This window comes from Populus alba, chromosome 3, assembly GCF_005239225.2.
Source record: "Populus alba chromosome 3, ASM523922v2, whole genome shotgun sequence".
NCBI classification, from domain to species: Eukaryota; Viridiplantae; Streptophyta; class Magnoliopsida; order Malpighiales; family Salicaceae; genus Populus; species Populus alba.
The window spans coordinates 17,358,394-17,386,290 of record NC_133286.1 but is presented as its reverse complement, the minus strand read 5'-3'; the positions used below and the strand labels follow the sequence as shown (position 1 = coordinate 17,386,290).

The 27,897-nt window shown below is 33.3% G+C and overlaps 3 protein-coding genes across 10 annotated transcripts; 2 read left to right on the top strand and 1 right to left on the bottom strand.

Moving 5' to 3' along the window:
* The first annotated feature begins 9,215 nt into the window (after positions 1-9,215).
* Positions 9,216-10,309, top strand: LOC118049113 (ethylene-responsive transcription factor 2). Its single transcript, XM_035059005.2, has one exon. It carries the CDS (start codon positions 9,431-9,433, stop codon positions 10,187-10,189), a length of 759 nt encoding a protein of 252 aa, XP_034914896.1. The 5' UTR covers positions 9,216-9,430; the 3' UTR covers positions 10,190-10,309.
* A 5,725-nt stretch (positions 10,310-16,034) lies between these two features.
* LOC118049112 (oleosin Cor a 13-like) lies at positions 16,035-16,511 on the top strand. The gene is made up of 2 exons (XM_073408368.1): positions 16,035-16,300; positions 16,388-16,511. Exons 1-2 carry the CDS (start codon positions 16,035-16,037, stop codon positions 16,509-16,511), a joined length of 390 nt encoding a protein of 129 aa, XP_073264469.1.
* Positions 16,512-18,111: 1,600 nt separating this feature from the next.
* Positions 18,112-27,897, bottom strand: LOC118049111 (polycomb group protein EMBRYONIC FLOWER 2). 8 transcript variants are annotated; one of them, XM_035059000.2, is made up of 22 exons: positions 27,626-27,889; positions 27,387-27,528; positions 27,127-27,283; positions 26,972-27,027; positions 26,612-26,726; positions 26,328-26,487; positions 26,190-26,240; positions 25,695-25,834; positions 25,001-25,063; positions 24,763-24,881; positions 24,563-24,627; positions 24,245-24,297; positions 24,044-24,121; positions 23,904-23,963; positions 23,108-23,154; positions 22,879-22,994; positions 21,988-22,204; positions 21,512-21,560; positions 20,745-20,828; positions 19,033-19,112; positions 18,654-18,743; positions 18,112-18,451 (listed from the first exon to the last, which is right to left on the bottom strand). In XM_035059000.2, the coding sequence occupies exons 2-22, from the start codon at positions 27,422-27,424 to the stop codon at positions 18,328-18,330; spliced, it is 1,962 nt and encodes a 653-aa protein (XP_034914891.1). In that variant the 5' UTR covers positions 27,425-27,528; positions 27,626-27,889; the 3' UTR covers positions 18,112-18,327. The 8 variants fall into 8 exon arrangements, 7 of the variants coding, with proteins under 7 accessions (XP_034914891.1, XP_034914889.1, XP_034914890.1 ...); XM_035058998.2 differs by having other exon boundaries at positions 27,127-27,292; positions 27,387-27,551; positions 27,626-27,888; XM_035058999.2 differs by having other exon boundaries at positions 27,127-27,286; positions 27,626-27,888.

Sequence of the window (27,897 nt, the reverse complement as noted above, 5' to 3'; positions counted from 1 at the left end):
AAAGCAAATTAAAACAAATTACAAAATCTAATCCCAAACCAACTCAATATTGAAGGATGAAATTAAAAAAAAAACATAAAAAAAACAACCCGAGTCAATCTACCAAACTCATGACCTAGATTGTTAAAGTGAGATAACCTTATAAGAAAAAAAAATATATGATATAATCGAAGTTAACTTGTCAGATCTGTAACTTTGGTTTTGAGACTGAGATAACCTTATAAAAAAAAAGTCAAAACAAATTATAAAGCTTGATTTTCAATTATCCTTGTCGAACTTAATGTTGAACGATGAAATTTATAACAATTTTAATTAAAAAAATGACATAAAAATAAGTGAAGTCAACCCGAGTTAACCTTTAAATATTATTATCGGATCATGAGACCAAGATAACCTAATGAAAAACAAACCAAAACAAATTATCAAGCCTAATTCTCAATCAAACACAATATTAATTGATGAAAATTAAAAAAAAAAAGAGAAAAAATTGAGTTAATTAAGTTATTCGTCAAACTTGCGATTTAGGTCATAAAACAAGAATAATTCAATAAAAAGCTAGTTTAATGTTGAAGGACCCGTAATCCAAGTTATGAGACCGATTTAACATCTTAGAAAGAAAAAAAAAATGACATGATTTAATTAGGATTAAAATGCCAAAACCTGTGACCTTGATCGTGAGACTAAGATATTCTCATAAAAAAAAAAAATCAAAACAGATCATGAAGCTCAATCTCTAACCAATCCAATATTGAATAATAAAATAAAATAAAAATTAATCAAATAAAAAACATAAAAAAACAATCTTAGTCAATTTGGTTTAACCCATTAAGCACTATTCTCGGGTCATAAAACTAGGACAAACTAATGAAAAGTAAACAAAACAATTCATAAAATTTAATTCTCCATTAAATCAGTATTAAAAGATAAAATTAGAAAAAATAATTAGAAAATATCTGAATCAGTTGGGTTAACCTGTTAAATCTATGATCCGTGTTATTAGAATTTAATAACTAAATAGAAAAAAATTTAATATTAAAAGAAAAAATTAATAGAACTTTGTCAAAAGAAAAACTTTATAATTAACAAAAGAAGAAATTAGAAAAAAAATATTAATAAAAAATCAAAGAAAAAAACAAAATAAATAGTACTTTGCCAAAATAAATACAACTCTTTTATTTAAAATTAATGTTCTCGAAGCGTCGTTTTGAAATTCTTGGATTGTCTAACCTAATGACAACAACTAATTAAGATTAAAAAAGAGAAACATGTGTTTACCATTTCAGTGTCTCGTCAGGATTGAATTATAAAAATCTTCCATGTCGACTTGGTTAATTGGATTTATTCAAATCCCACGAGGGGAATTACAATTTCAAGATAAGAACATAATCAATACTCATGACTTTTAACCTTTTATAGATTAAAATAATTGATGTAGGCAGTGGTAGGCATGGATACTTTTATCTCTCTCTCATCGATTGATTATGGACTACTTCTTGTCTAATTTTTTATATTTTTAAAATATTTAAAAAAAATATATATTTTTTTTAAATTAAATTTTTTTAATATTTTCAAATTATTTTAATATGTTAATGTCAAAAATAATTTTTAAAAAATTAAAAAAATATTATTTTGATATATTTCTCGAGTAAAAAAAACTTTTTGAAAAAAACCCTAAAATCATATTCCTAAAACCGGCTGACGTAAGCTATAAGAATCTTTTTTTTTTTTTTGTATCGCCTTTTAATCTTCAACTTATTGACTCTTTCTTTGACGACAATGTTTCAAAACTGCTTTAACCTTGCGTTTGAAGAAAATAAATTAACTTTTATGCACACATGGAATGAGAAGATATATACTTGATATTAATTTAATCAAATCATTGGAGAGCACAAAAAATCTTCTAACTTATCGGCCCAGTGAAGATGACAATGTCACAATGGAAGATTTCACACCTTCTCCATTCATAATTGAACATGCAACCAGGTTTCCTCACAAAGGGTTATTTATAATTTGTTTTGCTGTATTTCTCTTTTGACACGGAGCAATTAACGAGGGGATTTCTACATATTTCTTTTTTAAAAAAAATTATTGACAATAATTCGTGAAATTATCTACAAACCAAATGGATATATAAACCAGATGGAGCATGGCATCAGGAAACTGGAAACGTAATCTGATCAAACCTGTGGCTCTTGAGACCAGATTCAAAACAACCACGTGGTTTGAATATTGACTTTATGGTCACCCAAAGAGCAAGCTTTTCAATAATCTTTTTGTTGTTTATGCCCGCAAGCGTAGCAAACGTGCTTCCACTTGCAAGTTTCTTAGCCCCACCCACATCAACTTGCTAGCAAGTTGGTGTTAAATTTTCAGCCATGGTGTGGACCCTCGGTGATGAACTTGGACAGTCACACACACACAAACACTTTTTGTTTGACGTTGGTGTTTTTTTTTTTTTTTAAAAAAAAAAATCATGGAATATCCAAGTTAGTTTACACGCATCTCGATTAATCTCTTAAGACTCTAAAGTTAATAACCATATAAGTCTTCAGTCGCTCTAAAATTTATAACACTCTAACTAGTAATTTCTAGGAGGCAAACCCAAAACTTGACTAATTGAGTCACATCCCTCAAAGTTTATGTTGGTCTTTTTTTTACTTAATCGCTAGCTAGTTTGTGATTTGTTTAGACCAACACTTGCTTTGCTAACTTATTGATAATGACCCTCCAATCCAAGGTTGCTTAATATAAGAGAAAATGTTTGATAGTTATGGGATTGACATTGTCGAGTTGTCGCTCATTTGTCATTCAAAAACCTAGTTTGTCTTCTCAGCTAGCCCGTATTCACTATTCACTTTGAAGCCCATGACATGGAACACTGAAGTCTATGGATAATTTTCATCCCTTAAAATAATAATAATAATAGCAATAATTTGAAAGAAGCCATGAGAGTGTGTGCTAATTGTTGGGCTTATTGGGATTTTGTTTTCATTAACGAGGATGTCTGGATCAGCTTATGTGTATTTCGACTAATTTCACGAGTTCTGAAATTAACAACTATATAAATTTCCAATAGTTTTGAGGTTTGTGAAACTCGAACTGATCATCTCTAAAAAATAAATTTAAGATTTGATTAATTAAGCTACATACTTCAGAACAATTGATCTCTAATGAGCTAAGTTTAAAGTGAATTTTTAGGCCAGTAGAGAGAGGTTTATTGGGCTCATTGGGCTATAGAGCAATTGGAAAGTTGATTGGCATGTTCTGCACATGACTTGTTTCCCTTTCTTTCCTTTTTATTCCATTTCTTCCCGTTAATTAAACTTTGGAGATTGAACTAGGAATTTGTATAAAAACTAGGGACTGAGGTAGAGGAAAGGAAAAGATTGGATGGCACGTGTATTAGACGCGCCAGCACGTGAAGCACTCTTAGAACAATGCACGTGAACGACAAATATGGCTCACCTTTAGCTTTAATGATGGGCTTTTTTATTCTTTTTTTTTTTTTCCACCAGCAATGACAACTTTTTTGAGTTAGCTTTTATAAATCAAAATCGAATTTTATTTTATCGAGTTTTAAATACAATTTAAGAAAGATTTTCTTTTTCATAAACTAATCTTGAACTCAGACCAAGTAATAATATGGAAAACAAACTCGCTAATTACTGGAGCTAATATAGCAAAAGATATATCTTATATTTACTCAAAATGATATGATATGAATAGTTTTATAGATCAATTTTATTTTTTAAATCTTCATCTTAAATTAATTTGTAAATAAGTTGCGTTTGCAGGAGAATTCAGTTTATCAGTTAACAAGTGTCCGTTTTTGGGTGAATCGAGAATTATTCATTTCCCTTCATAGGTTCCAGCTTTCATTGAGTAGTTGGCTTTAAATCTTTGCGGCACGAAACAACTTATGGAATACCGTGCAGAAGCTGCAACCGCACGATGTGAGTTTTTAATTGGAGTTGATATTGTTAACACACTTATATAGCAGGCAGAGTGGATATACTATGTATTTTTTAATAATTTATTTTAATAATTTAATTTTTTGATGATTTAATTCTAATTAAAAATCAATTACTTTTGATTTTTTAGATAAAAATAAATTTTTTTTTAAAAAATAATAATAAAAAAGACGCTAACACAGATGGCATGCCAGATATTTCATGAAAATTACAATTAAGTCTTCAAATTTTAAAAATAACACATATTATAGTATTTAGGTCCCTTCAAATTAAAAAAAATATAGTTTTGATATAAAAAATTTATTTGTGTTATTTTTTAGTCCCTCATCATAAAGAGGAAAGAGAGAGGTTCTGGACTCCATCGATGAAAGATAAAGTTACTATTTAAACTATTTTTTTACTACTAAAATGAAATTTTTTGGTGTCTACAGTTCCATGATATAATAAAAGCTTAATGATAGTTTGGAGTTTTAATATTGCATGATAAAACAAATCCAAGCTAAGAAAGATGAATCTAACCCGATTTAATTTTGGATTTTTTGACCCTTTTTTGGGTATTTTAAGTTGATGAATTGATTTGTGGATGTTAGTGAAGTGTTTTGGGGTTGAATGACTTAAAAATTGAGGGTTTTGAGCAAAATAAAAACAATATTGATTTTGCAGTCACCATAGTTGTGCCAAAATTTTAGCTTGTTGACTGCATATATTTTTTTAAAAAAATATGTCATTTGTTTATTTAAAAAAATAAAAAGAAAACTCACCCCAGATATACAAGCCTGGTCTTGAAGGCCCGCCTATGTCCTTAGGCTTTTCCTTATAATTTTTATCTGTGATTTTTTTTATTTTGATTTATATCTATTTTTAAATTTTTTTGTAGTTATTGTTTGTAATTTTTTTATTTATTTTATTTTTTTATTTATTTAATTATATGTATGTATAAATTTTTTAAAATTTTAATTTAAATTTTTTTTAACTACAAAAATCTGTTGAAAAGATTTGTATATACATATTGTTTTAGGGGAAAAAAAATCTTACTCACGGCGAGAATATATATACAGAAACAGGAAGCAGGGAAACTTTTGAATCAAACACGAATACCATGTAATATAATAAAGATTGTTCAATTTCAAATGTTTGAAAAAAATGAATATTAATTAATTGCATCTGGCTGTACGTTATTGGCTATCTCACTTGTTTTGACACGCCAACCATTAGTTTGCAACTTGGAATATTGCTTCTTGTTCTGGGATGTGATTTTTCAAACTGAATTATTATTATTATTATTATTATTATTATTATTATTATTGTTATTATTATTATTATTATTATTAATGATCCATGCAAGGACCAGGGAGAGTCTAAATTTTCAGCTGTGATTTCGTATAGAGGAATTTTATCTTCTCGCTTTCAACAATATAAAGGTATAAATAACATTACATGGATAATCTCTCGCCCACCAAAAGCACCTCTCGCAGCACCCAGATTTCTCGACGACTAATATTTCAGCCTAAAACCATCGATTTGCAATTTAAAAACATTAAATTAGAATTTGAAGCCTTTTTTTTTAGTTATAAAAATAAGAACAAGATCATGTTCTTGATCTTCCACATGCCAATTCGTAACAAATATTCAATTTTCAGCATTAAACAACGGTCGAGTTCTGAAGTTACTCGGAAGGCACACATTTGACTTCACATTATTTATAGTTTGTGTTTTGAAAATTATCAGATCATTTTGATTCACTGCCAGCACATTCTATTATTTATATAGTTTGGGTTTTTTTAATTTAAGTAAATAATTCGGATCCCACCCACGTCCTAAATAATATCAGAAACTATCAATAGCCCCACCATTCTATTTAGAAACTTTGAGGCTTTTAATCTTAATTTCTATGAGTGAGCAAATTAAATTATTGAGAATGACTCGCTATGGTAAGCTTGTGCACCTGGTCTAAAAGGAAAGGTTGAGGTATGCCCAGGCCTAGATAACTAGACTTGTTTGCCTAGGTTTTTTTTTTTTTTTTTTTAAAGGCAAATTATAATTCTTTGACGTAAGGTTTTCTTAAAACATACAAGGATGACATGTGATCACCCTAGATAAATGATGTATAGTCTTCTAAAATATATTTTGGTGATTAGAAAAATAAGATACAAAATTTCTAAAAGTCACTTAAATGTATTTTCATTTGAAAACACTCTAAAACATCATAAGAATATCTAATTAATATAAAAAACTGAAAATCAAAATAAATAATAAAAAAAGCTTGGGTCCTAATCTACTTTTTTCTAGCACTATTAAAAGATAAAATTATCTTTATTGAACTTTTCTTTTTAAAATGAATATATGGACACTAAAACCCACCTTTATTATGGATGAAATATGACCATTCAAAATCTTTTTGTTTTTTTTTTATTTTTATTATTTTCCTGACAACTTTCTCTTTTTTCATTCAATATTCAAGAAATGAAACATGATAAAGATAGAATTTTTTAGAACTGAAATATAAACACCTAAAACTATAAGAATCATATAAATAAAAATATAAAAAAACTTCAAGGATCAAATTAAACTTTTCATGTCACATGACTAGTTATAATTGCACTATTCACTGCAATGCAATTTACAATATTTTAAATCTTGGTGAACAGTACAAAACACTGTAGAAAAATACCTTACATTTTAGTTTTTTTTATAATTATAATATACACGTGTGCACCTCTAAAAATATTTATTACTGATATTTTTTTTTCCAAAGAACTTTATAGCATCAGAAACACATAGTGTATAATTTATGCGTGTAAGAAACTTTTACTACTCCATGCATTAATTTTAAATCTCACTTTTAAACAATCATTCTCAATTTTTTCACTAATTCAAAAGCTTCATCACTCCTAAAATATCAAAACTCCAAAAACTAGGACCACTACCATCGCCACCAATCTTTGTGCCAAATAATATAGGCTAATTAAATGATTGCAGGTCATTACTACTAATAAACTAAATTGGATCAGTATTTTATTGTAGTAAAACACTATTCATCAACCATAATTTACCTATTCATGTTATTGTTTATAGCCACTCTTTCCCTTTTAAGTCTCTTTTTTTCAATTCAGTCATTGAATTTTCTTTCTTCACAATTTCATCCTTAAAAGTGATGTAATCATGGTTTTATTTATTGAATTTTGTTTCGTATTGCATGCTTTCGTGTGTATTATGTGTCCAAGGACATTTTAACGTTAAATTAAAGATTAATATGACCAAATCAAATTTTAGGTTATAGTTAGAGAAATTAAAAAAAGAGAGAGAGAGATCAAAATTAACACCTTAAGAAAATAGAGCCCTTTTTAGTTTTTACTATTCAAAAGGCATGAAAATATTCAGTTTGGTATCTAAAAACTTGATTTTTTTTTTTATATATTTGATCCCTACTATTTCAAGATTATAACTTTTGATCCAAAACTTCAATTTCTTTTCGCAATTTAGATCTTGTATGCTTAAATAAGGGAGGGAAAGTCATTGAAAAAGAAATAGGAGAGAGAAAAATCCAGCTAGCCATATTTTGAAGAAAAAAAAAGATATCAATCTTGTATGTTCAATTAAGATGATTTAGTTTAATTTTTTAAATTTAAAGTGATATGGGGTGTTTTTTAGATAAAGAAAATAAATTTATCAAGGTTTTTGTTTGGTTTGGTTTTTTATTTTTAAAGTGACATGGGGTGTTCTGGGATAAGAAAATAAATTTATTAATGTTTTTAGAATATTTTAGAGATAAATTTAGGTGAAAATAGATTGAAATTTGAGTTTTTGAGATACTGAAATTTAAACCCTAACTTTCTAGGTATTAGAGATAGTCGTTAAATTAGAGGACACATCAATTGCTTTGATAGGTAACATATTGTTTGTTTTACTAAAAATAACCTTGCCATCCCTTGTTTTTTTTTTTTTTTTTTAAAAAATAAAGCTAAGAGCACCTATGACTTTTTATCTTATCCCAAACATCAAGGCCGATTCTCTCAAGCCCAAGTGCTTAACCTCTTTTTAAATGATTTATTATTTTTTTAAGTTTTTTTTTTTGTTTGGATTGAAATTCACTAAAAATAAAATAATTAAAATAAGATTTTAAAATTTATCCAATTGTTCCATAGTTTTTTTAACAAGATTATACTTCTTATGGTAATATTTAAAGTTACTTGGTGAATTATTATATATCAACTAACATGCAAATATTTCTTAAAAAAATACTCATAAATATTCAATGAGAATAAATAAATATTTATTTATTTTTTATTTTGATCTTTAAATGATCTTCGTAGATCAACATTCTTTTTTTCTAATCGTGTGAAAATTATAGTCATGGTTTTTTTTAATTGATATTTGTTGTATTTTTTTTCTTAATTTAAAAACAATATCATAAGATGTTTTCATAAAAGAAGAAGAAGAAGAAATACTTGAATAAAGAAGGGTTATCTCAAGCAAGACACGTGGAACAAGGTTTTCCATTTCGGGTGGCAACATTGTACAGAAATCTATAGTGGTCGTTGGTTACTATGAAGATTGACTTTGTAGCTCTTATCCTCAGGAAGTCATGAATCATGGCTAGGGCTAATGTACCTATACTACGTCCCTTTCACGCTTTGCCCCTTCCCTTTTGCGATCACCTTTCTTTCTTTTAGATGGAATCAAAGTTGCTGCCATTTGTACGGACCGATATTTAAAGCCAAATAGTCTGATAAGCTCCTACTTGTACACTGCGGTCAATTCCATCCATCCGTGAACCTCCAGCATCAACGAGCAATAATTATGAGTTAATAAGGAATTGCCCCCATAATCCTCGAGGAATTGCCCCCATAATTATGAGTTAATTTGGAATTATATCTCCAGTTCTTCATGCTTCATTGCTTAGAAACAACCCTGTTCTTACCAAAGTGAAACTTTTATTTGGACATAACCACTCCACCTCAGCCAAATGTGTAACACAAAAATTCCTTTTCTAGATGCCCTCGAGCATGGGTTATGGCGAATGGATGACGTGTGATAATGGCATCACCCTCCCACATGATCGACAAGGTACAACCACCCTTCTCCATTTGCCCACTTGTGCATTGAAATTTCATCGAAACACACACACACACACACACACACACAAAAAGATAAAAAAAGGCAATTAAGTGCACATTGGCACTAGCAATTGAATAATTAAAATAAATACGACAAAACATCACCACCAACTTGCCATTCACCCCCCCCCTCCCCCTCCCCCTCCGTCTCCGACTACATATATATACCACCCCCTTATCAAGTCCCCCATCTTCTTCTAAATTGGAGTCTATGATTTCTTTCATCCTTTCTCCTCTCCTATAGCAAAACAATCGCAATTCTCTCTCGCTTGCATAAACTAACACAACAAATTAATCCTACACCCTCTACCTCAATTCGATTGCCACAAAAGAGAAACAGAAATGAACGAGGTTACCTCATTGTGCGAGTTTAGTACTCTGTCTCATCATCGTCAGCATAGAAGTCCAAGCTTTAGTTCTCTCATTTCTTGCCTAACCGAGACATGGGGTGACTTGCCATTAAAAGTGGATGATTCTGAAGACATGGTCATTTACAATTCCCTCAGAGACGCTGTTCGTTTTGGATGGTCACCGTTAGACCTAACTTCACCCACTGCTACCACTGCAACAGCAACAATAACAAGAGCTCCAAGTGTCGTGAAGGCCGAGCCGGGATACGAGCTGGAGCCGGAAGCCGAGCCCATGAAACTGGTTCAAGAAGGTGGATTGAATGAAGCTGCTGTTTCGAAGAAGGTGGTGGCCAAGGGGAGACATTATAGAGGAGTGAGGCAAAGACCCTGGGGGAAGTTTGCGGCTGAGATTAGGGACCCGGCTAAGAATGGTGCAAGAGTGTGGCTCGGGACTTACGAGACCGCGGAGGAAGCGGGTTTGGCTTATGATAGGGCGGCTTATAGAATGCGTGGGTCGAAGGCTTTGCTTAATTTTCCACATAAGATTGGGTCTAATGAGCCGGACCCAGTTAGGGTTACGACTAAGCGTCGAGAGCCGGAGACGGGTTTGCCGGCTGTGGATTGTGGCTCGGCTAAGACGAGGAGAATCTTGGTGGCTAATGGAGATGAGCTGGAAAGGGAGAGGGGATCTAATGTGTTTCAGGTTGCACACCATATAATGCCACTTGGTGAGCAGTTATTGGTCAGTTAGTTTGGGTTTGCGGTGTTGTGGAGTTCTGTAGTGACAGAGAATGGGACTCTTTGTTGTGCATAGTACGATTATTATTATTATTTTTTAATCTAAAATGGAGTTTCAGTACTTTTGGACAAATATGCCTAAAAACTCTTTATTTTTCAAACAAACAAGCAAACAAAAGCAATTATACACGCAAATGCGAGTCCCAGGCAATTTCATCGGGAGATGTTGCGAACGAGAAGCAACATTTATCTATGGATCCCTTTTTCCGATCAACATTTCAATGATTAAATTACATAACGTGACCGATCTTCGTCAACTGTTAATTACTCTCTCTCTCTCTCTCTCTCTCTTCAACTTTACCTGTTCTCCGACGTATACGAAAAACAAGAAGCGTAAATAATATAGAAGAATTTTATTAAATAAAATCATCACTTTAAAATTCTGATTTGATATTTTATTATTAAATATTTTATCTTCAAGTATTTTATTTCTCTAGGAGATTTGTAACTCCTTAATAAATCTTAAAAAACAATCTCAACAACAATTCTAATCATAATGTAATAAAAAAAATCCTAAATTAACAAGGAAATTCAAAAATAAAAAAACCAAATTAGGCTAAATAACACACTCCAGGTCTAATTTGGAAGACTTTTCAAGCACCGGCTTGTTACAGCGAGTCGTCCCCTCCCCTGGTAAAGTTAGGTATTTGGAACCTCTTAGACAAATTCAAGCACATTCCAATGAACCTATCATAAGTCATGAGCCTTTTTATTAAGTCAATCATTTTATGCCACCCAAGCATTTTATTGGGCTTAACCATCTTTCATGAAAGACCTTGCTAGGTAATTCACATAATTTAATTATTACAGATTCACCGATCAAAACCACATACATCATGTTTTTATTGTTTTAAATTTCTTAGAGATAATTCAATATATAAGTTTATTTTTTTATATTATGGATACACTCTTGAATATGATCTATAGATGAGTAATAACTCCCGAGAGCCAAACTAGAAGGGAGAGCCGGCCAACTCGAGATTCTCAAGACTCTCAATTGATCACATATTTTCACGTCATTTGAGAAATCTATGTGATGAAATTCAAACCATTTTTTTCCTCCTAATTATCTTCTTAACACTTGATTATTGAGCAATAAATAACTTGTGTGACACTATGGAGTTTAACAAGAAAATCTGTGCCACTTTATGCAAATTAGCTATCCAGCTATCTGTTTAACAATTGGTTGAGCTTTCAGAACGTCGTGAGTACGTTAGAGCATTGAGATGACATTTCCCTAGTACGAGAGGACCGGGAAGGATGCTAGTACCAGTTATTGTGCCCACGGTAAACGCTGGGTTGCGGAGCGGATAACTGCTGAAAGCATCTAAGTAGTAAGCCCACCCTAAGATGAGTGCTCTCCTATTCGAAGTGCATTTCACCCTAACCACAACTCATCCGCTGAATTCTTCAACATCAGTTTCGGTTAGTTTCACCCAAGCTTCAGTCGATCACCCAGGTTCGGGTCCATAAGCAGTGACAGTTGCCCTATGAAGACTCGCTTTCGCTACGGCTCCGGTGGGTTCCCTTAACCAAGCCACTGCCTATGAGTCGCCGGCTCATTCTTCAAGAGTGTATAAAGTGGATGAGTCTTGGAGATCGAAGATTTAGATCGCATGAAGTTTCCTAGGTCTAAAGTCTTCGTGGGAACTTTCTTCATTTTTAACAATAAAGCATACAATTAGTCTTTATGAACACCTTGCCCATGTTGTTTTCCTTCCCACTCATGAAAGTGAAGGTCAAGAAAAGCAATGAAGAGAACCGTATGAAAGGAATAAAAAAAATTCCAAGCCACGTTAGTTTTTCTTGCAAATCAAACAAAATGTCTCAGTTAATGTGAACAAATGTTGATCAATGGCTGATAGGCAACTAAAAATATCTAAAGTATCAGATTGAATCCATTCTTCACTCCGTTGAATTCCAATGTGAGAACTTGATTACATTTCTTGTTGATGATGATATACAAAATTTATCAAATGTGATGTTATACGCTAGATTGATGAAATCTTTTTGGTTGAAAAGATCGATGTTTGTGGGTAAAAGGGGATGTATTTTCAATAATGTGAAAGGAATAAACTTCTAAAGATGTAGTTGTATCTTTGATAGTGTGATAGCAATTGTTTTTTAAATAATTTTTCATGTTGATATGCATACCAATAATATTTTTTTATTTTTTAAAAAATTATTTTTGACATCAGTTTATCAAAACGATTCAAAATATATAATCTGTATTAAATTTTTTTTAAAAATTTTAAAATTTTATAAAAATATAATTTCTACCGTGTTTTCAAACTAGGTAAGCTAATCTTCCATTTTCAGTGTAGGGTTTTTTTTTTCCACTTCTTAATTAGCTAGGATTGACCTCTGTTGATGACTTGGGTTGGTTGCTTGAGTTCCATCTATAGTCGTTGATAATTAACGAGCCAATAGGGTAGGGCCAACTGGAAACTTGTATTTCGACTAGAAATTTACAAGCTAACAATGACAGGCTGCTTTTATGAATGGATAGCCCTCTTGTGAGCACATTGGTAGAACTTTCCTAATTCAGTCAACCACATCATCAACACTGAAATTTGTAGGTGAGTATTATCACACGGGCTTCCGCGGTGTTGGGATCAAGGAATCATAATCTATATATTTGATTTAAGATTATTATTGAATTGATCTTATTTGAAATTTTAAAATAAATGATTGATTGTTGTTAAAAAAAATATTAGCAGATTTAGGGCATCTTATCTCAAATAATTTAAATTGTATATTTTGAATGTAATTTAAATGTGTTGATGAATTTCTAACCGATAATATATATATATGGTTCAAAACAAAAATTTACACTCATGAATAAATATGGTATTTTAAATTTATTATGGATTTATATATTCAGATAAATTCTTGTGGGAAAAATCCATGTAGGTGTTCTGAGAGAGTTTATCTATCATGAAAGATAAAAAGGTTTTTCACAACTTGTATATTATGATAAAAATAATATTCCTAATTAAAATTGATGAATATCCAAAATAATTCTAAGAATTTTTTAGTCAATTTCTGTATTTAAATACCAGCTTTTTTATAGATCCAATATTTATACCATAATATTGACTATTAATTCTCATAAATTAAAATATTTAGAGATTATTATAATATTGACTAAGTTCTCATGGATCCAGTAAACTAGTTATTAAATCTAAAAGTGCATTCAAATATATTTTATGAATATTGTTTTGTGTGTTTGTGTGGGTATGTGTGTGCGCGCATATAAAATGTAAATTATACCATATATTTTTATATATTCTTTTTAGTAAAATATAATTTTTATATTTTTGAGAGATATGATTGTGTGCATAAAAATAATAAATTTAAGGCTTTATATGGCTAAGTGCTAAAGTAAAAACTACTTAAAAACTAAGGGAAAGGAATTAGGATGTGTTTTCTAAATATACTCTTAGCCTAAAGCTGATTGGGCCCGAAACCCAAGACTAGCCCAATTCGGTTGGGCTGGCAAACGATCCACCAACATGTTTTCTTCTTTAAAGGTGGGCTGGACTGAGGGCCCCGCCCACTTAACGCTGGCAAAAGCTAACAACAGCAGGATGTGAATTAATTCACATCCTGCGTGCAACAAAACTTATCAAGGAAAGAAGGAAGGGGAAGCGGGGGTTACTTGGTCTGAGGGAGTCACCGGTGGTGGTGCTCGTCAGTGGTGGCCGCTCACGGTAGTGATGGTATGGTTCACGACAGGGTTGCTGGTGGTCCACGGTGCAGCTGTGTTCGTTGCTGTGGTGCTCCCTGTCACTGGAGAAGGAGAAGCTGGTGGCTGTGAAACTACAGGAACACGCTGCACTACTGCTGCCGTGAAATGGAGTTGCTCTCGGTGTCAATGAAAGTGGAGCTGGTTGGCGGTGAGTGGCTATGCTGCTGTGTGAAAAAAAAAGGTCACGGTGCAGGTGTTGGACTGAGGAGACGCTGCTGGAGTTGAGGTTTGCTACTGCTTCTGGGCGTTACTGACGCTACACGGGAGGAAGAACCTTTACTTCTCACGGTTGAAAAGGCGAGGAAGACTGTCTTGGGTGTTTGGAAGGAGGAGATGAGAGGTTTACAGGTCACGGTTTATTGTTTGTTGGGGCTGCCATAGCTGAGGAGTTCGTTGGTTTAATTTTGTTGGTCTAATGGGCTGGAGATATGGAGGCTTCGGGTGGGAAGATGAAGATAGCTGTTTAGTGAGGTGTTTTTAGTGGGAGGATGAAGTTGCTGCTGAAGGAAAAAATGGTAGGGAAATGGTTTGGTCGTGAATAGGAGGTGACATGGACATGATCTCTATTAAAGCTAGAGGAAGGAAAGGTGGAATGGTGGCAGTGGTAACTGGGAAGGGGATGAATGGCTGTTGCTGGTGGGTGAGGGTTTTTGCACTGCTTTTTTGGCTAAAAGAGGAACAGTTTCTATGCTTTTAGAGAGTAGTAACAGGGGCCATTTTCTTCTGTAATTCTCTCTCGTCTTATAGAAAAGGAGAGAGTCTTCAATGGTCCCTAAACCAAAAGAATCTCAATCATTGATACTTCTCCATTTTTTCTCCACCATTGATCTTCACCAAGGACATTACTTCTCTGTCTTGTGGAGTGGCTAAGAAGAGGACAAAAATCTCCAGCTTGTTATTGCTCAGGACCTCCTACAACAACCTCAAGCTTTGCTTCAACGTGTGTTTCTTGGAGCAGTAGAGTGAAGGCTGCAAATTTTTTTTTGGCATAATTTAAAATCATGGAGGCAAAGAGAGTCTGTTTTTAGCCTTGAGATATATATAAAAAAAGGTCACAGTTTGTGACTTTAGGTGTAAAACTGGCGAAATTTAAAGGCTATTGAGAGGTGGAAGGTAATATTCAACACGACATCACATCTTTTTCCTTTTCTTTTCTAATCAACTCGGTCTCTAATCATTTAATACCGCGCAATCAACCTCCCAAGGATTTTTTTTTATTATTATTTTTAAATGGGGGATACAAAATTTGATTACGGCAAGTATCATGATAAGCCTAATGGAAAAGGTTTGATTTAGACCCCTTCCTATTCAATGAAGAAAAAAGATTAAAAAAAAAAAAGAAGATAAAAAGATAAAAAGTCCAGAGCCTTGGAAAAAGTGCCCAAGCATGACCACGCGCGATTAAGGAGATATTTGAAGTTTGAACCACTTGTGTGGAATAGTGCTTTATCTTGTTTGTCTTTCTTTTGTCAAGATTTCATTTTGGGAAGCAATGTTATTGGACAGAGACAGGATTATTATTAGAAATAATTAGCAAAGCTTGAATTTTGGATAAAAGGTGGAGGAAAAAAGAAGAAGAAGAAAACTTAATAACAGGTTATTGGTTGTTAATTAGGGATGATATATATATATATATATATATATATATATTGTTAAAAAATTCTCTGTCTTAAAATTCATTCAATTAAAATTCTTGCAGCTATCTCGAGCGCAGGCTACAGAGGGGATGATCATCATATGCTTGGATTCAGTCCTCCCTAACCTGTCTGTCTTTTAGTTTCATTTTCATTTCATTTCTCAAAACAACCTCATATAAAACAAAAACCATCGATCGTGCCCTAAAATTAATACATTCGGGTTGCATGCAACCCTTGTATGACAATCTCCTCAACACGTGCCTCATCTCTCTTTGACACGTGCCTATGGCCTTCTCTCTTTATAACCCCACCTCTCTCGCACACAATGTGCATATCTGTATATATATTTACCATCAGATTTTCATCTCATAAAATCTTACTTGGAGCAGACACCGTTTGATCCAGCATCAATGGCTGATCTTCAAAAATCAAAGCAACCACGGCAACAACCAAGGTCCCACCAAGTAGTCAAGGCAACTACTGCTGTCACTACCGGTGGGTTTCTTTTAGTTGTCTCCAGTTTGACCTTTACTGCCACCGTCATTCTGTTGGCCATAGCCACTCCATTGCTGATCATATTCAGTCCAGTTATCGTTCCTGCTATGATAGCAGTTCATCTCTTGCTTATGGGGTTCTTAGCCTCTGGTGGCTTCGGCGTGACAGGAATCACTGTCATGTGATGGATGTAAAGGTACGTACATTAGTTTTCTTTTCGATTTTTGGCTTAGTATAAGCGTAATATTTTGAAATGGACCTCTTGAAGGTATGTTACTGGGAGGCATCCTCCAGGGGCAGCACAGCTGGACCAAGCAGGCATGAAGCTGGTTGGTAAGGCAAGGGAAATGAAAGAACGGGGTGAGCAGTTTGGGGTAAAAGCTGCCCACTAGACACCTTGAAAGACTTGCACGTCACGATCTCCCTTGTACCCTCTTTCGATGGAAAGAACAGTACTGATGTTTAAAGAAGTTTTGGGTGGAGATCAAGGAAATTGCTGCGAGGGATATGTGTTTTTGTTGGAGGATCTATTTACTGGGCTGTGTAATCTCTAATTTTTAGTGTCATTGTCATTTGCTTCTTGTTAACGAGTCTTTTGTGAGTGTTGATCTTAAATAATTTGCTGTTTGCTGTCTTCTTAATTTTGGGTCTGTAATAAATGATGTCACTTCTTAATTTCTGGTATGTTGGTTTTAATTTGATATCCTTTAACCTTTATATCTTCCTTTCCATTAGTATCTTTCAAGTGAGTTTCTAGTGGAAAACTAAATAGATCATGTTTATGGCTAGCTAGCTAGTGGCAAACGCCAAACAATGCTGGCATGTGAACTAACGATGGAGGTAAATGGGGTACGTAGTTTCTGCAGCTTAGTGGTTAGAAATTTCCTTCCCGATGCCACGGAGTCTTTCATATTGGGGGTGGCGCGTGATGTCGGTAATGGGGTAATTTGTCACAAGTAGTGTTTTTTTCCCCCCTCTCTTCTCCCCTCAAAACTTATGCTAGTGATTCTAAATTTCAGAGTTATATTTTTATTTATGTTTTTATTCCTTTTTGTTCTCATTTTATTTTCTTGATTTTTTTATAGAATACTTATTTGTTTTTGTACTTCAATATTTTACTTGCTAGAACTTAAATGATTTATTAAAAAGTAATTTTTAGATTTTTTTCTTATTTTTTTTTCTATAAGTTTAGTCACCAAATTTGCAAGATAACCAAAAAAAAATTTTATTTTTTTTTTTTCAATTTCACTTTTTAATATTGAACTCTTTATTATTGAATTATTTAGTAATGTTAATGAAATCAAGTTAGATTTATTTTAGCTTTTTTTCATTGTCAATTTCTTTGTATTTTTGAATTTATATTATTTAATTTAAATTACTAATCGACTCGGATTTTTTTTCTTTAACATTCGGAGGATGAAAGCAAAAATAAGTTTCTGGTATTGAAAATACGTTGTCATACATATATATCGACACAAATATGATTTGAGCATTTTAGGAAAAGCTTGTATGAATTTAAGGGCAAAGGATAAATTACCCAACTACATATGATTATAAATTAGCTCCCTGAACAAACCAAATCTAGATCAGATTACCCATCAAACATTACCCAACTAGTTTCCATTGTTAAAATTCAAGAATTTCTTTAAATGATTTTGAAGGCAAGAATCTTAAGGCAAATACTAATGTCCAATAGGTGGGGACCCAGTTGAGAGCTTGTTTGTTTGGGGACCTGATAGAGAATAGGATGATGGCTGGGGCAGATATGCGGACTTTTCACAAAAATATATCAAACATTATTTTCAATTGAGTTTTAGGTAAAAAGCCTCAGAAGTCTAGAAAAAACCCTCTCAAACAATTTACAAGAATTCTTTCTCTTGCCATCTCCTATTTATAAGCGCGCAATCTTTATCTTCATGCAATCTAGAAAAGAAAAAAAATACTGCACGACATAACGTAGAGATTAAAAAGAAAATTGTAGAACAGCTACTCTCTAGCAATCAGCACGATCTTAAATATTTAATATAAAACAAAACTTCATCGTGTGGATATTGGTGGTTCTGTGTATATGAACTTAGTAGATCAACAGGGGCATAGTATGATGAACAGAGACGAAAGGAAAGGTAGGCAATTGAGCCCCACAATTAAATGCAAGAACAAAATAATAAATGGAAAGGCAAATTTTATTCCTCCTTGTCCATGCAAGCTCTAGCTTTTCATAGGATCCAAATCCTGCTTTTGGAATTGTTCAAGAATCATATTACACATGTTCATCGTCCGTGCATCAAGTAGTCCGTGATTCCACAGTTTGATCATAAATAATCTCCAACACCTGTCAAGCCCATTAGAATAAGTGATATGCAAAATTGCTGGCTCTGAAAATGGGTGAGCCAGAGAATTTCTTTAAGTGCTTTAATTACTGATAGAACATAATCTGCTTGTGTGTACGTATAAGAGGGGAAGTTGAATAGGAAAAAGAAACAACCAGAGTAGAATATGAAGACATTTCAAATTAAAATTGGAAGACGACTTACCAAATCAGAGCTGGGGCTAGGACAAGGTTGTGTCCATGCAATCTCGTGAATGCCTCGCATGCCCACGGGATATGTCCATCTGCAAGCACCCTGCCAGAATGAAAAGCAAGTTCAAAACGAGACAGTTTGCACAATTTTATATCTATGTGAAAACAAATGCAAAACAATGTTAGTTAGATCCAAAACAGTTGAAACGAAGAGAGTGGTGTTGAATAGGCATAATGCCCAATTCACCATGCTTCCAAATGCCCCCTCCCCAAACTCTCCCACCCATAACTTGCCTCCCAAACATAATCTTGTTCAATAACAACAAACGGATACAAAGATCTACACGAGAAACAAAATACCAATTCAAGGCAGTGTGTAAAGAGAAGATTACCGCTGCTTCCTCACAAATGAGTTCCACAAGTGCATCATTTGCTTCTCATCTTTAGTCACGTCTACAAAATCATCAAGCATCTGCAGCATAATAGATTATTCATGACAGCCTTTTTCTATGGTTACATGTAGGCATTATAATTAAGTGCCTTCAAGTTACAGACCATCAAGTGTCTTTACTTATTTTGGAGTAAGAATTTATTTCATCATTTCATAACTAATTACTCTATAATTGTGCTACTAGCAAATGGTTCATCGCAATTATATTCAATAGGTCTTATTACCTTGAGAAAAGAAAAAAAATATTATTCAGTTTGTAAATTTCGTTATGATTTAATATGAAATATTAAGTATATTTACCTAATGTACCATAATAATTAAACTAATCATTTCATTACTTAACTAGCTTTACCATAATTGTTATAATTACAAATGATCACTTATTCATTTATTCCAGCATTCTCGATTGAATGCCACATACCATTCATTCCAACTTTTCATATAAAAAGCAGGAATGAATGATATGTGGCATTCATTCGAGAATGCTGGAATAAATGATATATGAAAGAGATATCAGATGCATATTGGCTTTTATATAAAAAGCCATAATGAATGTTATGTGGCATTCAATCAAGAATGCTGGAATAAATGATATCTGAATAGATGTCAGATGGATATTGGCTTTCATATGAAAAACTGGAAGATGTAATGTGTGTGGCACTCAAATGGAGTGCCGGAATTACTGGCAACTAATCTAGAAATTCATGGTAATCAAAAAGGGATTACTAGAAAGGATAACATCCGAGGGAAGGATTGTTGATGGAATGATTGATGAAGTGGGAATAATTGACCATCCGGTGAGGATGGTCAAAGTGATGTGGACCATAGATGAGGAACCAACTGACTAATGAGTTTAATGATTGTATCATCACTCATTGAATAAATAGACACAATATCTTCTTGCATAAGAAAATTAATAATATTGACATGAAAGAATCTTTAGAAGAATCATTGTTTAATCACGTCAACTGTTAATTATATTTTTACCTTGTTGGCTAATCATTGCAAGTACTTCACATACCCGGTGGGACTTGCTATTCATCAGCTTTGTTTAGTATATGTTAGGTAGTTCTCTTATGTAAATATAAACTGCGGCTTTTGGTATGTAGATGGAAATGCAAGCTACTTTTGAATTGTGCTAGACAGATGTCACTTCTTGTATGGAAATATGAGTTTTATTTTGAAATTGAAGTAGTGTTGTAATGACGAGTAAAAATCATGTTTTCCACTATATGTCAGATTCTCTTTTTTGATTAATACATGTCTTAATTTCTTTAGTAATTAGTCTATATTTGATTATTTAGCTATGATAAATTGATGAGTCAATTGATGGGAGTCCAGGATGATTGGACTCATGAGGTTGACTCTGTTTGTGATCTCTAGTAATATGTCGACAACTAATTATTATCTTAGAGAAGAAAAAAGTACTACATATTTTGAAAATAATATTGTTAAATGATGATAAATTAATAAGTGCTTAAACTTAATGCATCCTAAATCTTATCACTTCATAAATTCAAGAGGGACTAACTTCAGCTCAGAAAATCAATCCAATGGAAAAAGGTAACATGTATACCATATGCACAAACATGTTTCAAAATTGCATCATAAGAGTACCAAACTAGTATTAGGCAACTTAATCATTAAACATACCCTTCGGTCTTCAAAATCTGCAACATCATCGTCAACTTCATCCTCACTATCCCGATCTGAAATAACTTGCTCAACTGCCATTGGCTTAAGAAAACAAAATGAACATCAATTTCAAAAATTTGTCCATAGAATCTAAGTAATTCATAGATTTTCTTTTACTTTTTATATTGTAGAGTTAGAATTAAATTACAAAAACTAGTCAAATTCCATTAGAGTCAATGAGAACATGGAAAAAAAATAATCTGTGAGTAGCGAAGAGAACAGTACACACACACAGTTGAGACCGATTCAAACATGTATGACATTGATATTCAGCAAAGCATACGGCAACATGCTTGACATTTTAGGAAAACTAAATAAAAAAAGTCAGTTTTTTATGATTCCCCAAGGAATTCACCTCTATTTTTAATAATCTGCATCAAGATAAACCAATTGATTTTGATGATTTATACTAACATGACAATACAAAAAAATGTATGAGCATGTCTTAACTGTTAGAAGTAGACATTTTAAATAAACTCTCCTAAGACAGGTGCATGGCTAGAATCTTCAAAGGTGTCACATGCATTAAAACACTAACACAGGTATATCCAGTATGCACACTCTAACTAAAGTTTGGAATTCATGACATTTGTCCATCAATAATAAATGCCAGTCACATACTTCAGAAGAAAGCCTAACATTCAATTCATTCAACAACAGGCATAGATTAAGAGTAAAGCAAATGACAAAATACAATTGTTTATTGAAAGACGGTCATTACTCACCTGAGCTCTATGTGAGTGAAAAAATTGTCGTTTGTGAAGGAGTGTACGGCTGAAGAAAGATAATAGTTAGATTAAACCCATATTTAAGCTTCCAAAAATATTTATCAATCTGACAAATTATAAGCTTCAAGCAATAAACAATGAATAAAGTGACTACCTCAGATTAAATACATTAGAAAAGTAATTCACACTCTGTATTACAAAACAATAAGCTGCAACCTATAGAACAATTACAATCTACAACAATACTCCGACAAGTTAGTTGGCTACTTCAAGGATACATTCACTCAATAACATTTTAATTTGAGTCACATATTACAGCCTAAACAAGTGCAACAAATTAACTGACCATGCAGCACTTCATCCTTGTTGACCAGACCTAACAAATGGAGATTCTACTACTCGTGCATTTTTCAATTGACTTTAGAATTAAGAAAGAAGATATGCTACAAGAATAAAGATGAACTGAGACCTACTTTCTCATGTCAGACCGTTCAATTGATAATTTTCTTGTCTTTGCAAATTGTAGCATGGCAGGAGGTGCAAGATTATTCCCAGGTACCAATTGAGCACATTCAGCATCAGGATATGCATGTGCTGCAGAACCTGAAACCCCCACAACATCAGCACCAGAACGAATGTGTTCTCCATACTCTCTGCTACACATGCTAGCGGTTTGCAAATCCTTCCCACCTGAGACATCAGCACTCAAATAAATAAGGTTCTCAACTAACAAACATACAATAAGAAAGTGAAGCATGCAAGCATAAGACACAGCTACAAATAACAGAATTGTAAAATTTGGCACTATGATTACACAGCATAGCATTTGATAAATCGATTGAAAATATCTCATAGTTTCTTTACAATAGACCAACCAATTACTAGGTGCCCATTAGCTACATCCACTCCAAACTCTGGCAAGTGTACAAAAAATGCCACTTGCTCCTTCATTTCCTTCCCAAAGCAAAACCTTGCAGCAGGAATAAAGATAGATAATGAAGTCCTACAATGAATCAAATGGCTCTGTTTTATTACACCCACCCTATGCTTTCCCAAATTATGTTTTTGGCCCAAAAGAATAATGCTTTGAAATGTGTCCTCTATCCAGTACCTATTATGGAAGAAAGAGGTGACAAATTTTGAAGTTGTGAAGAGCAGAAAAACAATTTTTTTTCTGCCAGGTTAAGTGCAGGGAGCTGTCATTTTTATGTATTCATTGTTCATCAAGATTCCTAATCATGACAACAAAAAATAAAAAATCTAGCAGATTACGCATTAAGCCATTGTCTAAATATTTCCATAGATTTCGTTACAAGGATGCCATTCATCAGCACAATTCATGTACATAAGTAGAAAGCACATACCGCCAATCTTGTCAAGCAGCTCACCAGCTCCCTGTTGCCTGCTCAGAGTCTTGTCAAGTACATTCTTTGCCTTTTGAACAAGTTTCCTGGGTCTTTTGCGCTTTGGTTTCTTTGAGCTATGGGTAAATATGGACAGACCCATTTCAGTCCATGGTATTGTAATATATCAACAAAATTGACAGAAGATGAATCAATTTATTACTTCAAGCAAGACAAATCTAAGACTTACCAAAAGAAGAAGGTTTGTTGTTTTGGATCAATACCATCTGCAACAATCTGAATAAAAAGAAATTGGCATATGAATTCCAAAAAAAACAAATAGGATATATACCATGCTTTGTACCTCACATGGATGCCAAGCATTTTCCCCAAATTGCATATTTAGCAGTTCACATAGACCACTTAATTTTTCCCATGGTTTTTACTTGACTTGTATGTATATGGAATAAAGTCAACAATGACAGAAATTTTCCTATCAGCCTTAATAATGATAAACTCAGAAACTCGCCTATCATCCAGCAAATCATATAATTTCCAATATTTATGCTCTAAAGCAGACAAATCCTAGAAATCTCTCAAGGTAATGTAAACAATGTAATGTGTATGTTTGTATTCTCCTTTTATTTTAGTGTTTCATTTTACATGGCATTCTATTAAGCATCACGAGAATCTCCTTCCAGCAAATCATAAAATTTCCAGTATTTATATGTTTATGAGACACTAAACTAAACGATGCTCTAAAGCTCTTAATAAGGAAGCAATATATTTATGTATATGTTCACATTTAAGTTTTCTGTTTAAAACAAGCAATATTACCCTTTCTTTGTTTTGCTTTATTTCACATGAAAAATTCATAATAGGAGCATAAAGACCAACTGAATATGGTAAATGCTTGTTGACTTTGTAACTTGAAAAAATAACATATATAGGACAAATAAAAGTTCAAATATGAACTGTTGTTATTGCAAATTGGAAGTAACAATAAAATGCCAAGAAGAATTTATTATAGGAGGAATTATTCTAACCTCAGATCTCCAAATATCAGTTTTCACAAATATATTTACAGCTTGAAATTCTTCCGTTATCTGCAAGACATACACAGGAATGGTCATTATAGTACAAAATATGTAAAGAACCGAAATCAAACGTAAAGAACTGAATTCACCCAAGATTCCTGTAGTTTACCAACCCAAAATTCAAAGTTGAAGAGATCATGTGATGAGGGCAAGTGATATCTCAGACCCTATGGAGCAAAAAAAAAAAAACAATTATATGGAACTCAACATAGGAACTCAGCCTGAAAGAAAGACAGTCATGGTTTTGTTTTCATCACAGGGAACAAAAGTATATCAGGAAAACCTCCAACCTTGAAGCTTGCACATTTTACCAAGCAGAATGGGCAGGAAAAGTCTTCAGTTACTGCGAGTTAGACATCCAACACGTTATAGAAGAAGAGGAAAAGGAGCTTACAAATCCAGAAGCCCAAGAAAAAACTTAAATTGCAGAGACCCATCAATAACAATTGAACAGATATCTACTATCAAGGAATTGAAGAGTTCAAAAGGAAAAATCTGTTCTCTTCAAGATTGAAGCTGTTATAAGTTCTTCCATCTAAGCCAAAATGTGAACCCATAAGACATTAAAATGCATTAAAACAAAACAAAGAAAAGAAAATTAGTTTTACCTTCTGTTTTCTGCAACTTATTATTGTAATACCTATAGTTGAAAATCACATTTCCTGCCCTCAACCTACATAATACAAGTGAAAATGTTTTATCATACTCATATAGGAAAACAAAGAATTCTCAAATCAGGACCAGTGCAATAAAGAAAAACAATATCAATTGAAAAGTGTTTGATGCTAGGATGTATAAGAGAGATTACCGAATGATATGAGACAACGATGAAGAAGAAATGTCACCACAGGTGTATGAATGATAAGAAGATTTTTCCTTAGCCCCAACCTCTTCTGCAGAAACGTTGACTTGCAGCTGTGATGTATTCTTTGGTAAATACAAACAACCAAAATACATACTTCTGTCAGAAAAGAAACATCTAGCAGTAGATATAATAAATGAATTTGAATTTATCCAACTAAAAGACTTTTGAGAACAGAACAAACCACAGTTTCAGAATTAAATGGAATTTGAATTAAAACACAGTTGTCCTCGGTCAAACAAGTCAACTGCAAGAAGAGAAACACAAAAAAACCACTCTTAAATCTCAAAATAAAAATGGAATCTGATGAGTCCTTGAAAATCAGACTGCACAAAACAAATAAATCACACGCTTAAATTATTCAGGTCAAGTAATGTTCCCGGTCATGAGGCTGCCCAAGAAGATGCTAATGTCAGCTTCCAACCATCACTATTTAATCATACAGCAGAAAATGTAAAGCATTTCTACAGCTGAGAACAGCATGGAAAGTAGAAAGTCTACAGGTCTTTGTCAAACTTCGTGAAAGCATGCAAGAACACCAGAAGTTAGTAGCTTCTTTACACGGGCCATTTGGCAGAGGATAAAGGAGCAACACCACTTGGCCTGTCAGAGTGATGTGGTGGTGATAAGACCATGGCTAATTTTGTTCTTTGAATAATGACATCAAACAAAAAAATCAGGCTTAACCTGACATTGTGTTATAGGCAATGATTAGACCTATATTGTGACGGCATCTGTAAACTAAGATGAATCAGGTCCAGCCTCTCTAATGGGTAATAGTGTGGAGTCAGTTAGGATGGAGTCTCCTTATTAAAACATCATGGGTTTAAGAAAAATATGAAAAAATAATTAGCTAAACAGGAGCTAAAGTGCTTTACCTTTAAGAAGCAAGCATTCATGTCAACAGGAGATGTCACCTCCACTCGTTGTCCCAAACCCAAATTTGGTGACTTCTCCCAAAAATCACACAGCGAGTCTAATGGTATCTTCCCCAATAGACAGCATCCTCCAACATTTTCTGCCATGTACAAGCAATATTTCAAATTGAAAACTGGATTTCACGATGCAAAAAGACAACTATTAGAAAAAAGAAAAGGGCAATTAAAACCCCATCAGCAAGGCCCAGATTGTGATAATGAGTTGTTTGACATGGCATTTTGTCATTATATTGTCTGTTTTATTACTTTTTTTCTCCATGTAGAATAGAAAGAAAAAATTTTGAACCTTAAAAACATCTATAGTAATTTCTTAAATTACAAACAGACCAGTTACAAGAAAATAGTATAGCATGCGTTTGAAACACTTTCCACGTGACATCATATAAGAAGTAGTTGAGGAACCAAAGCATATCTCACATGGAAACAATTCCATACCCAAATGACCGTTGGTTAAATCAATTCCACGCATAGAACTTTGGGCCCCAGCTGCCAAAAATAACAATGACAGTGAGACCAAATATTCTTATATGGCAGATAAGTTCTCAAGTACCAACCAAATATATGAATGCATACCAAAGCTGACAAGCAAGACATACAGTGAGCCAGATTTGACCTCTGATGCTAGCTTATTCATCTCAGGGAGAACGAAATTTGTTTGCGCTTGAGTACTGCCCTCGACTCCAGCAAAGTTGGTCAGAACACACGGTCGACTAAAGTGATATACTGCAGAATACTTTATAGCAGGGTACAAAAGCAAAGGTGGAACATTAGAAATAGATAACCACCACATAATACTACCTCTAATAGCATTGATATACATCAATCTAGCTAGGATAAGGAAATAGATGCATTCTTACCTCTAAACCCCCAATTTTGGATACAAGCCTTGCCAACAAAATGTACAAGGGAAATAGACTATGTGATTGTACAGCTCCATTTAGAGTAACAGGCATCGAAATTGTCATTTGTATTCTACAAGTTTAATCAAAAGAAACCTGGTAAGCACCTCAAAATCATTTACATCCTCAAAATTTAATCAACAAAAATAAGCCAGCATCCTTACACAACTATAACATGGACCGTATCATTAAATCCCAAAACAACTGATTACAATTCATATAGCTAAACACAAACACTCATACAAAAGCTTCAACAAAAATATTTCACTGATGCAAATTACTCCAAACTTAAAGAACAGTGGAAAGGAACATCATTACCTTCTTTTATTCTTCACCTGTATTTTATACCGCAAGCATCTTTGCAAATACGACGGCTACCTCATAGACAAAAAGAAAGTATATTCAATCAGAAACGCAAAACAAATAACGACATAAAAGAAAAAAACAATCAAGTAATACGTAAATATAATTACATTTCCAATGGCGCGACGCTGAAGAATATTATAAAGCTCAACAGGCTTGCAATACATCGAAAGACTTTCTTCAGCAGCAATTTCTTCTTCTTCAGTTAAATGCAAACCACCACCACCACCACGTCCATCTTCACGGCACATCTGATCTATCGTGCTTCTGCTATATCTTCCAATAACAATAAAAAATAAAAATATTCACTCGACAAAAAAATTATTCAAATCCAAAAAAAGGAGAAATTAATTATTTAAAAAGCACATACGAGGAGGTTTCACGAGTGACTAAAGGAATCCCCGGCATTCTTCAGTTACGCTAATTCAATGTTTTGTAGGTTCATAGTAGCTACCACTAATATTAGTATACGAGCAAAACTAGGTTTTGTAGGAGACATGAACAAAAAAAACCTGCAAATTAATTGCAAATTGAGCTGAAAATAAATTAGTGATTTAATCTAAATTTGTAAAAAAATCAAACGATTGAGAAAACAAACCCTAGCCAAACCTGAACAGAGTTGCAATTTATTTGGTTCGATTGAACGGACCGGACCCGATTTTTTTTTAGCCGATGATTGGACCAGATACTGAGAGTGGGTGGAGAACAACAGAGTGAGTGAGCACAAGAGCGAGGGACAGAATTTAGTGAGGGAGGAAGAGAGAGAGAGAGTGTTATTATGATTCTTTCTTTCAGGTTCTTTGTGAGTGTCCGCTTTTTTTACTACTAGGCAGTTGTGTTTGTACTGCGCCGGGATTATGTGACAGTGCTAATCCGGTCCG